At 41.6% G+C, this 13,087-nt stretch overlaps 1 protein-coding gene across 1 annotated transcript; it reads right to left on the reverse strand.

Annotated features, from left to right (window-relative positions):
* Nucleotides 1–2,058: 2,058 nt before the first annotated feature.
* On the reverse strand, nt 2,059–7,322 carry LOC120057769 (cysteine/serine-rich nuclear protein 3-like). The gene is made up of 4 exons (XM_039006241.1): nt 7,172–7,322; nt 4,345–4,604; nt 3,453–3,749; nt 2,059–3,147 (listed from the first exon to the last, which is right to left on the reverse strand). Exons 1-4 carry the CDS (start codon nt 7,320–7,322, stop codon nt 2,059–2,061), a joined length of 1,797 nt encoding a protein of 598 aa, XP_038862169.1.
* Nucleotides 7,323–13,087: the final 5,765 nt, after the last annotated feature.

Here is a 13,087-nt window from a genome sequence, read left to right on the forward strand (position 1 = left end):
TCTCTAAACACACGTAGAGCAGATATATATATATTTTTTTTTTACAGAAAGAGTTCAAGCTAAAATCATTAAACATATGAAGAAAAGTAAGACATGGTTTCATTTTATTTCTAAGTTATGTATTGTTAAAAAGCAGAAACACAACAAAAACAAAACATTTTGGCTTTATCTAACGTTAAGAAACCAAAACACATATTGAAACATTTATACCATTTTGGGCAAAAAAGATTCTGTTTCACAGAAGCAAACATGATAGTAACCAACATAATGAAATCAGGCACATGGAGCTGTACAATTCACAACCATCATAAAACAAGTGCAATTTAAGACCAAAACATGTTTTTTATTCAATACAGACTGTTCAGTAAACCACAAATACACATTTAAATATATCATTCATAATAAGTACTGAAAATCATACACACAGCAGAATGATTCAACGTCACTGTATGTTGCCTTCTCTTAAATGCTTTGGCACTGATACTAAGTCATACTAATACAGTGGCACTGATTCCCTGACAGCTGGATGCACTTTACTTTGCCACTGAGGTGAGGTAACATTATTACTCACCTCAGTGAGGAGTCAGGAGCAGAAACTCAAATCAAGTAGTAATCATATACAGGAGTGTATGAGCATGTTGGATGACTATTCACACTTTAGGCTTCGAATAGGACAGGGATACATGCAGGGGTTCCCACTCTTTTTATGGTGAGGGAATGTTGGTCTGTAATTGTAAAGGCTGTTTGGAATCACTGCTGTCCCTAACATTTCAAAACAGTTAAAGCAATACATATCTGGAGCATTTAGTTCAATGGCCTTACTTGGTGGTCAAAGTTATTTACAGATTTTTGGCTAATTACACTTTCCTAGAAATCACCCGTGCTGATCAGTAATTTTGTAACTTGGTGCTGATATGATTGTCCAACTTCAAATGTTTCTTTTTTTACAATAACTGAGATCTGCATTTCATGCACGATACTGATGTGGCTCTCGAGTATGACATGTAGTGATAGTTTGAACTGTCATTAAAACACTTCCATGTGTAAGTTTCATTTTGCATTTCCTGTTGCTATTGCACCGTTCAATAATTGCGTCACACAATAATGTTTGTATCTGTACAAACATTCTCTTGATGTATTTACTCTCAGTTGTCATACGAGAATGGAATGTGGAGCTAAATATATCCTTGAAATCATTTCCCTGTCCAACTCAGCAATATAGTGTCCTCAGTTAAGAGTTACATATATTTTATTGACATTTATTTGAAATGAAGCCCCATAAAATGTTATTTATTGATCATATTATTATCCTGTTTCCATAGATTGGATAGTTGTATGTGATCTTTGAGAAATGAATGTCAAAGTGCTGCATTAGTATATCACCTTCACAAAAGTGCAAACAGCTGTGAATCATTTTGACTTCAATGTCACCGATGACATAATGCTCTTAGCATTATAATTCAAAATAAATAACTAAAAGTTGTAGTCTGTTTCAAGCTTTTCCAAACAATATAAAAGCATGGATTACAAGTGACAACACAATAAGGTCTGTACAGTACATTAATACAGATTTTATAAACCCAAATTGAACATGGTCAATTCCTCATAAATGCCATTGAAAGACCCAAAATAACATGCATTTATAAATATCAAACCATTTATAAGTATACACATACTTCAGAACCAATAAATAAACTGGGACAATTCATTTTTTGCACATTTGACACAGACATAGAAAAGTTCCATTCACAATATATCCTTAAAACCTTACCTTTAAAATTACAAGATACATTGCACAGGCTTACAGCTTTCAGTTTTTGTTGACTGATTCCATCTCGCAGTTTAGAATACTAGAAATCAGGGGGCTCATTAGAAACGTTTCTCATCATGGAACCTGTAGCTAAATAATGTCAATCTAATGTATGGTCTTGTAAATGACTTGGAAAGTTGAGTTCCCATTAAAGGCCATTAATATATTCTCCATAAATAACACTTGGTCAGCCTTGTTCATTAAGAAAAGACAACATGAAGCCTACACAGACAGGTGAGTTAGGCCCACTAAACTGGTGCGACCTTGGGGAGATTCTCTGCTAATGCAGGGATCTTTGTACTGACTGCTAAAGAAGGCCCTTCAGACAGACAATTAACGCTAGACACTTCCTTTGGCTGCTCTGCCACAAAACACTTCTTATTGTTCAGGTAGTTGTTGTGGAACTCAATCTGGCTGAGGCCCCCAGGTTGCTCAGGGAATGTTCCTTTAGACGGGACCATGTTGTTCTCCAGGTCAGGTGTGCAGCAGCCCATGGCAGTGGTTGCTGCTGTGCCATTGGTCATGGTGAAGTGCTGATTGGCGTACTGTTCCTCAGCCTGGCGGGGGTAATCTGTGTACTGCTCTGCAATGTCGACGGCCATGTTAAATGGTCCTTGTGGCATGGCACCGTTAGTAGTGCTTACTGTGTGCGGGAATGATAAGACCTCTCCATAGGGTTCACTGGGTTGGCTGGCCGTCCCGTTGGCTGAGGCAACAGCACTGGGGTTCTCCAACTGATAATAATCTGCTGGGGAGCTGAATAAATAAGAGTTTCCATTCATATGGTTGTCCTGTGGCAGAGTGGCGTCAGAGTAACACAACACAGAGGACAGGGGGGCAACCTCAGTGTTGGCGACAGGCGGCTCGCTGACTCCATTCTCAAAGTCCTCCGACTTGTCCTCCTCATCGCCGTCCTCTTCCTCAGAGTCACTGTTCGCCAAGCTCTGAGTGCTGGAGTCAGACAGTCCGCTGCATAAACTGCTGCTGTCCTCTTCATCCTCGTCATCTTCCTCATTCTCCTCATCATCCTCATCTTCATCACCCAGAGGCTCGTCCATGTCGTCAGCAGTCTGGAGGTGCATGATGGCAGACTGTTGGACTGTTGGGTCTGACAGAGAGTATTGGGTCTGGACCAGCGGGCTGCCATAGCCGTTGCTTTCGCCATGGTAACCGTTGGCAGGGGATGCCTGCTGCTGCTCGCGGCTCTTCTCCAGCTCTAGCTTCATGATGGTGTGCAAGAAGTGGGTCCGCACGCGGATGGGGTTAAACTCCACCCGGCCGGCCGCGTTGCTACAGCCCTCCTTGGTACAGCCACAGGGAAAAGACATGCGGTCCACCTGTAGATTGGACCACCTTGGGTTATATGACCATATATTCTGCAGTTTGCATGTAATAGATTAATGAATGTAATACTTTGGCAATATCAGATAAGCTACTGTAGATGATACAGTACTTTTTCAATGATACAGTACTTTCATCTACAACGTCTAAAATATTTGATCGCTTAATCACCCTTCTATTGAAATGCATTTGCCTGAAGACTAGGGGCCGCATAGAAGGCTTAATTCCAGAGCGGATAGAGTGGCACATCTGTGTCAATATGAGAGCGTGTACAGTATGGTCAGACTACCCAGGGATTTACCTGGCACTTGATTCCTGCTACGCTGCATGCACAGGTCTCTGGGTCACAGAACACTCTGCAGTCGCAGCCACAGTCCTCCCTGGACACCCGGATGGCCCGCAGCTCGTGCTTCTCCTCCACGTCAATCTTCTTCACCCCCGAGGTCCGCAGCAGAGCCCGGCGCTTCTTCGTGGTGAGGGGCTGTAGGAAGAAGTACTCGTCCACCTCTGTGTTTTCCAGATCAATGTCATCGTCAGAGATGTCCTCTGCCATGAGCGTGTTGGCCTCCTCCGACTCCACTGTACCATTCTTAGTCAGCTGAAAACAAACGAGAAGGGATCAAATTTAGTCCGGTTTGAACCAGCTGAAACCAATGACATGCTGCTTCTCGGAAGAGTACACAGAGTGAGCAGTTGGAAACATATAACATTCTATATTTATAAAAGGATACAATATGTCATAACTGTATTTATAAACTGGATGGTTCGAGCCCTGAATGCTGATTGGCTGACATCCGTGGGTTATCCCGTATGCCACGGGTATGACATTTTTTTTTTTACTCTTGTAATTATGTTGGTAACCAGTTCATAATAGAAATAAGGCACCGCGGGGGGGATTGTGGTATACGGCCAATATACCATGGCTAAGGGCTGTATCCATGCACTCCGCGTTGCGTCATGCTTAAGAACAGCACTTAGCCGTGGTATATTGGCCATATATCAAACCCCCTCGGACCTTATTGCTTAAGTATTTCTTTATTTTTATTTAACCTTTATTTAACTAGGCAAGTCAGTTAAGAACAAATTCTTATTTGCAATGACGGCCTACATTGGCCAAACCCGGACGACGCTGGGCCAATTGTGAGACTCCCAATCACGGCCGGTTGTGATACAGCCTGGATTCGAACCAATACCTTGAGTTTCATGGAGTTGAGTTTCTCCTCCTTCAGATGGTCTCGGAGCATGTCTCTGTGGATTCTCTCTTGCTCCAGGGCAAACTCTCCCAGGGAGTACTGCCTGACACCGCTGTGTCTGTTGGACATGCCCAGAGTACTGCCCCCCTGACTGGGCACACTGGTGAAGCCCTGGCGCCGGCTGAAGTAGTACACCGTCACATTGTCAAAATGTACCCTCCTTGTTCTCACACGCTTCTCCCTCTTCAGTATAGAATCAGCTACAGAGTCAAAAGACGAGGGGAGAAGATGGTGAAAGGAAGCTGGTGATGGCCCGCTTCTTCATACATATAAATAATAGGGAAAGCAGGGTTATTGTTTCATACATGGATGAAAGATTAACCAGTTCGATGTGGAGGAAAGAATAGCCCATTTTAAATCAAGAAAGAGAATGTGAAATCACCAGTATGAGAAAAACCTAGATTAACCCCCTTGACAGCATACAAGCACACTGTTTCAAGAGAAAGTACTTATTTAAAATCGGAATCATGTACATAGGGAAGAGTTGTATGTTGTTGCTCGCCATGATGTGCTCTCAGTGGTGTACAGTATGCGTGTAGCCATACCATAACAAGATAAAACGCTAATCTGCTTGCCTACGATTTGCAGGATTTGAATGCCTGTTTTTATTTGACTTTTAATGAACCTCGGGAGTCCTCTTGCTAACACTCAGACAACAGGGACGTCCTCTAACTCAAGCCAGCTTAGTAGAGCAGTGTCATCATCCCAACTCTGCCATTTGGCATGTCAGTACTACGTGTGGCTTTTTAAGGACCGTTCTATGAGAGGGAGGGAAGGAGGGAGGGAAGGAGGGAGGAAAAAGAAAGCAAAGACAGAGAGCATAAATAATCCCCCTCCTGGCTCAGATCTGGAGTGGTTGAGCACAGCTTTCCCAGCACTCACTTGATGTCAGAAAAACAGGACAAATGGGAACCATCTGGTTCCAGCAGCAGTCCACCCTGTGCCATAAGGACAATGCATTCATTACAGGCATGGCAGCGCCAGTCTGGCCTTGTTGATCGGAATTACGCTTTATTTTCCCCCCCAAAAAGGTTTATCAGACTTTGTTTAGGGTATCCATGTGGTTTTACTGAATGAGAAAGCAATTACATGCAGAGGTCATTTTCAAGCTTGCAATACGTAACAGAGTTCGATATCTCTGTATTTCTTCCTATTTCTTGTCCGGCCATCTTCTAGTGACTTGTGATATTAGGGTTGCTATGACCATGTAGTTCTAAAAATACATCTGTGAGAATACATAGAAGCCCTTCGACCAAAGACCTCCCGATTCAGATTCGGAAATTCCAAGGCTTTGTTTTGCTCCTCTAAAAGCAATCACACAAGGAGAGGGGCTGGATTATTTCTCCAACACTAACGCGACCCCAGACGGAGTTGTACTGTATTCTCCAGGCAACAATGCTACTGTACATCTCAGCACCACGCCTGACACAGTGTGACACCTCTTTAGTGAGGAAAAGCTCTGGGAGCCGTGTGCTCTGCTGCATGAACTGCTCTCTGATTCCCGTGGCTTAGAGCAACGTCCTCCTGGTTGCCTTTATCTGCAGCAGCTGACCCAGAAGGCTCAGGAGTCTGGGGAAACAGCACCTTTGTCCCTGATCCCCCCCCCCCCCCGCAAACACGCGCACACGTATGGACCTACACAAACACGTACACAAGCGCATACGCATACACCAGAGGCGGCTGGTGGGAGGAGCTATAGGAGGAGGGGCTCATTGTAATGGCCGGAATGGAATAAATGGTTTCCATTTGTTTGATATCGTTATATTTATTCCCTTTTCAGCCATTACAATGAGCCCGTCCTCCTATAGCTCCTCCTACCAGCGTCCTCTGGCACACACGCACACGTAAACACAACGCAGGGAGGAGCCCTGTCACTCACACCCACAAGAAAACCAGGGTAGGGTTACTGTCTTTCCCCAAACACAACATAGATCTGTCACCTGAAGAACCAACCACTGACAATCCACACATTTTCCCCAGGCTGACTACCAATAACATCATTCCTGCTCATAGAAAAAAACAGGCCATCTAAAACACAGGTCTTTTTTTTTTTTTATCAGTGGCACCATCAGAGGTGCCTGCCAAACTGACTGAAGCCTTTCCGATGACAGGTTTACTCAACTGATAGCTTCTCAGAGCCTGCCAGACACACCACTGGCTTTGCACAACGCCAGAGACTAGAGAGCATCAGCTCATTCATCAGGCTGTACTGTGCTGTACTGTGCTGTACTGTGCTGTGCCTGCTGATGCAACGCCTAATGAGAGACTGTTGTGCTGCTGCGGCGCTGCATTCATTCCCCTTTATTACAGCCCAGCTACACCAGCCCAGCACAGTCCATCCTTATGGCTACTCAGCTATCCACACAGACACCAGCTCAGCTCACACAATGCCATGGATTGCGTCTCTTCTCCTCTTTTAAAGCACACCGGTTGATGCAGCTTTTTTCAATTTCCTCTTCAACTGAGTTATCTGAATGACATTTCTAACCGAGGGTTGTATTGTGCTTCAGCAAGTCATCACAATGACAAAATGTTATTGTCATGCTGTTTCCTAATGCACCCAACGTCCATTTTAGATGCAACAATTACGATACAGAAGTATAATCTGAATGACACATGCTTCATTCAAAAATATGTCTCTTTCACTCAACTACAAGATGAATAACGCATGTAGCGTTCTGTTTTTTCGTGTCAGACTGTATCAGTGCTGAGCATATGTATAGTGGGAGAGAGCAGTGTGTGTGTGTGTGTGTGTGTGTGTGCTCACGGGTGAAGGGGCCCGAGGCTGAAGGGTTGACACTGTCACTGCTGTCTCCGCTCTCGCTGCAGGAGACCTCGTCATCAGACTCCTGCAAGGAGGAGCACGGCGAGGAGGAAGCCTCCACCTCGTCAAACTTCCTCTTAAGTATACCGCTCATGGCCCTCCTCTCCGTCTCCGCCGCTGCACCTGCAACAGCCAGCACAAGGAAGGGTAGACATTATTTAATGCCCAGCTTAGGCCCCGCCGGCCTCCACAGTCCTCCTCAACACAGGCAATTAGCAGTGAGCCACAGAACACAACAACCCCTCCTGCTACCCAGGTCCCCCCGCCACCACCCCCCCTGCCGTCACTACCTACCCGATGGTCCCCAGGAAATTGATCACCTTGACACAAAGGAGCTCGGATGCGAGGCGAAGGATGCTAATTGCATGACGTGTCTACCTTGTTCACTCTGCTGTCTTTGATTGAGCGGCGACAGAAAAGGGACACTGGAGTGAGATTTTGCTTACTTTGCCCTGTATTCATGATGGTATTTCTAAAAACACTGCCTGGATATTTTTATCACAAAAGAACATGGGGCAAAAATTAAATGAGACGTTACCGCCCAAAGCAGGATTGTAATATCTGCCAACAGCAGCATAACTAAAAACATAATCTGACTGTACTTAATTGCTGTTGCACCTCAAAAACACAATGCATGCATCCAGCCGGCTACTGATTGAAAATATCCCTTGGCTTCAAAATTAATTAACTTCCATCTTATGGGAAATTTAAAAAGCCTGACTACAGCTTTACTTATCCTGGGATATGCAGTGAATTTAAATATGCCTGAATGTGTGTGCATGCACACGTGAAAGTGTGCGCGTGTGGCCGTGCGTGCGCATGTGTGTGCATAAGTAAAATAGTGATGTGTAAAATGTGTAATGTTGCACATTCAGTGCTCCCTAGAGATGTTCCAATCTGGGGCATGACTGAAGATAGTTTATAGTGGTTAGGAGGATATTATGACTGACATGGTTATACCCTCTATAGAAGAAAGAAAGTGAAAATGTTCAAATGGACCGGGGGGAGCACCCAGAGGGATGTGAAGTGCTGTTGGAGTCATAGTGTTTAATAGCTCCCAGGTTCATAGAAACTGAGGACAGGCCCTGGCTGCATCTCAAATTGCACCCTATTCCCTATATAGCACACTACTTTTGACCAGGGCTCTGGTCAACAATAATGCACTACAGTGCCTTCAGAAAGTATTCATACCGCTTGACTTATTCCACATTTGGCTGTGTTACAGTCTGATTTCAAAATGGATGAAATAATATCGTTTTTCCCCTCATCCATCTACACACAATACCCCATAATGACAAAGTGAAAATATTTTTTGAGAAATGTTTGCAAATATATTGAAAATGAAAGACAGAAATATCAACAACAAAAAAGTATTGAGTATCAATACATGTTAGAATCACCTTTGACAGCGATTACAGCAGTGAGTCTTTCTGGGTACGTCTCTAAGAGCTTTGCACAACTGGATTGTACAATATATGCACATGATTCTTTTTTCAATTCTGCAATCTCTGTCAAGTTGGTTGTTGACCATTGCTAGACAACCATTTTCAAGTATTGCCATAGATTTTCAAGCCAATTTAAATCAAAACTGTAACTAGGCCACTCAGGAACATTCAATGCCGTCTTGGTAAGCAACTCCAGTATTATATTTGTCCTTGTGTTTTGGGTTATTGTCCTTCTGAAAGATGAATTTGTCTCCCAGTCCCAGTGTCTGTTGGAAAGCAGACTAAACCAGGTTTTCCTCTAGGATTTTGCATGTGCTTAGCTCTATTCCATTTATTTTCACCCTAAAAAATTTCCTAGTCCTTGCCGATGACAAGCATACCCATAACATGATGGAGCCACCACCATGCTTGAAAATATGAAGAGTGGTACTCAGTGATGTGTTGTGTTGGATTTGCACCAAACATAACGCTTTTGTATTCAGGATATTTCTTTGCAACATTTTTTGCAGTTTTACTTTAGTAAACAGGATGCATGTTTTAGAATATTTTTTCTGTAAAGGCTTCCTTCTTTTCACTTAGATTAGTACTGTCATGTAACTACAATGTTGTTGATACATCCTCAGTTTTCTCCTATCACTCCATTAAACTCTAACTGTTTTAAAGTCACCATTGGCCTCATGGTGAAATCCCTGAGCAGTTTCCTTCCTCTCCGGCAACTGAGTTAGGAAAGACACCTGTATCTTTGCAGTGACTGAGTGTATTGATACACCATGCAAAGTGTAATTAATAACTTCTCCATGCTCAAAGGGATATTCAATGTCAACTTTTAAAATGTTTACCCATCTACCAATAGGTGAGGCATTGCAAAACCTCCCTGGTCTTTGTGGTTGAATCTGTTTTTGAAATTCACTACTCGACTGACGGACCTTACAGATCATTTGTATGTGTAGGGTACAGAGATGGGGTAGTCATGAAAAAAATCATGATAAACCCTATATTTGCAGAGTGATTCCATGAAACTTATTATGTGACATGTTAAGCAAATATTTACTCCTGAACTTATTTAGGCTTGACATAACAAAGGAGTTGAATACTTATTGACTCAAGACATTGCAGCTTTTCATTTTTATTTTTATTGTAAAAAAAAATATCTAAAAACGTAATTCCACTTTGACATTATGGGGTATTGTGTGTAGGCCAGTGACACAGCGTTTATATGGAATCCATTTTAAGTTCAGCCAATAACACAACAAAATGTGAAAAAAATGTGACTACTTTCTGAAGGCACTGTATATAGGGAATAGGGTGCCATTTGGGATGCACCCCTTGCCGAGTCACTCATCCTCCCCAATGCCACTACAGAGGCCAGTGGAGAACAGCCACCAGTGACAGCCATTAAACTCTGACTGATGGTGTAATTAAACAAATCAAAACAAGACCTGGTGCATCAGTCAACTGCACAAATACTACTGTAAGTGCCAAATTAGGCTACTGACTGTAATAAGTGTTGAATTGTAACTGTCAAACAATGGGTTGTTGGAACTTGCTGCCTTTCCTCCACAAATCATTCTCCATATTTCCATCAACATGTCTTCAGCCAGCCATTGCTTATATCAGTAATCAATTATTTTGATGCATGTTGTCTAATATGTCCCTAAATACAGTTGATGTAGTGTATGTGACAACAACAGTCTGGCTTTTGGTTCTCTTACTACATGATGTGGGATGCAATCTTCTAAAACACATCTAATGAGATTTTTTTATGTTTAGGGGGTGGATCAGCTTTAATATTGCAAATAGATTGTGGCTTCTATCAATGTAATTTTCTGCATAATTTCCAATTCAATATATATATATATATATATTTGCCATATATATATATTCCTTTATTATTTTCCCCTAACCCTACCACCGCTCCCCTAATTGGAGTAAACTAATTGACAACACCACTTAGGCTTCTACTTCCAGCTTATACATACTATATACGTTTTATGGACACAGTATATTTTACAATAGTTATCTTTTGTTTGTTTTTAGTCCCATCCTTCAGCTCAACCCCTCCCATCTATCCCTGAACACCATCCAGTTTGGATTTCTATTTGCCATATATTTTTCAACTGTGCTGTGATGTTTCACAAAAGTTCTGAACCTTTCTATTCTCATAGATTCTACAGATTATAAATTAAAGATAGCCAAAAATGTTAAGAGTATTATTATATTACTTATATATTGACACTGACTTTTCAGATCACCCAGCAGTGCTATTTGCAGAGTTAACTCCAGGTAAATGTTGCAATTCTTCAGCCACTCCTGAACCTGCGACCAAAAACAAGCTACTTATGGACATTACCAAAACAAATGATCTAATGATTCGGTCTCTTCACAGCAAAATCTGCAGAGCTGCGATGGTTGTATCCCCATATATATATATATACATTATATTGGTTGCAAGAATTTTGTATGATAAATTAAATGGAAAAACTCTAGGTTTTGAATCCGCCTTCGTTTTGTGTGCCAGTTCATAAACCATGTGCCATGAAATACATTTTACATCTGAAATCTCTTCCCAACTATTTTGCAATCTGTATGGCACAGCTGTCAATGTTTTGGTCCTTAAATGTAATTGGTATACATTTTTATTCATCACTCTCCGACTCCTCTTTGTTTTTGACGCGGGAATAAAGAAACAGTGTTCAGCTTCAGTCTCAGTCCCAGTATCAGCCCGAGCAGCTTGTGGTGGAGTTCCATTCAGAGAGAGGTGCCCATTCATCTGGAGCCGCTCTCTGCTATCAACTCATTACACATGCAAATACTGCTGCTGCCTCAAGGACAGTGTATGCGCCCCTATGTAGTGCACTACCTTCACATACATCCCAAATGGCACTATATTCCCTATATTGTGCACTACTTTTGCACTATATAGGGATTAAGGTGCCATTTGGGACGCATCCAGTGTGGTGGAACCTGGAGAGAAATCACGCCGCTGCCAAAGGACCATTGTTCCCAAGTGTCTGTGGTTGTACTGTGACATGGGTCTGCTTGCACCTGGAGGAGATCCAACCTACACTACAGTACTTAGCGCTGTGGAATGCTCAATGTTTGGCATCAGGACACCCATTTGAATGATTGTCTGTCCCTCTGCACAGTAGACCAATCATTCAAATGCACTAAAGCTAACATATGGAATTGTTTGTTTGGTTTTGAATTTTAGGACCCCTGTAGGTATTGAAGAAAAATATGAATCATTACTTAGAAACGCATTGAATAACACATTCATAAATGGCCAAACAGACAGATAAAAAATAAATCCTGAGGAATAAGGATTTAACGTGTATTTCCTATATATAAGAAAGCTAATGATTTGTTTTTTGGGGGTGAACACACATATTTAACCCTTTTAATTTTGGGGCACACTACCTCCGCACTTCCATAAAAACATTTCAACCGGTAACGGTGTCCAGTGAGAGTCTCATCTGTCCATAGAGTGGTCATATTAGTTTGTAGCCCAAACGGTTCGGACGCCACAGACGTTTTCGTTAGAAGACACATTTTCGGGATGTCTTATGTTCTGACAAACACTGCTGTAGCTCGGCCAGCTTCCACCGCAGATGCGGAGGATTAAAACAAACTCTACATATTTTCAACCAAAACATATCAGCGTTTCCTGTTGGTACCGTTAATGAAATATTGAATCAGTCTAAAATGGTTACTGGCCCTCATCATTTAGCATTAAAGGTTGTACAAATAATACAGCTATCAGAGACTGCCTGAATGCAAATACATTTTTATGTAGCCTATAGCCAATGGAATTACATTTTTATGTAGCCTATAGCCAATGGAATTACATTTTTATGTAGCCTATAACCAATGGAATTACATTTTTATGTAGCCTATAACCAATTGAATTACATTTTTATGTAGCCTATAGCCAATGGAATTACATTTTTATGTAACCTATAGCCAATGGAATTACATTTTTATGTAACCTATAACCAATGGAATTACATTTTTATGTAGCCTATAACCCATGGAATTACATTTTTATGTAGCCTATAACCCATGGAATTACATTTTTATGTAGCCTATAACCAATGGAATTACATTTATATGTAGCCTATAACCAATGGAATTACATTTATATGTAGCCTATAACCAATGGAATTACATTTTTATGTAGCCTATAACCAATGGAATTACATTTTTATGTAGCCTATAACCAATGGAATTACATTTTTATGTAGCCTATAACCAATGGAATTAGATTTTTATGTAGCCTATAACCAATGGAATTACATTTTTATGTAGCCTATAACCAATGGAATTGCATTTTCATGTAGCCTATAACCAATGGAATTGCATTTTTATGTAGCCTATAACCAATGGAATTACATTTTTATGTAGCCTATAACCAATG

The sequence above is a fragment of the Salvelinus namaycush genome, chromosome 13, assembly GCF_016432855.1.
Source record: "Salvelinus namaycush isolate Seneca chromosome 13, SaNama_1.0, whole genome shotgun sequence".
Lineage (NCBI taxonomy): Eukaryota > Metazoa > Chordata > Actinopteri > Salmoniformes > Salmonidae > Salvelinus > Salvelinus namaycush.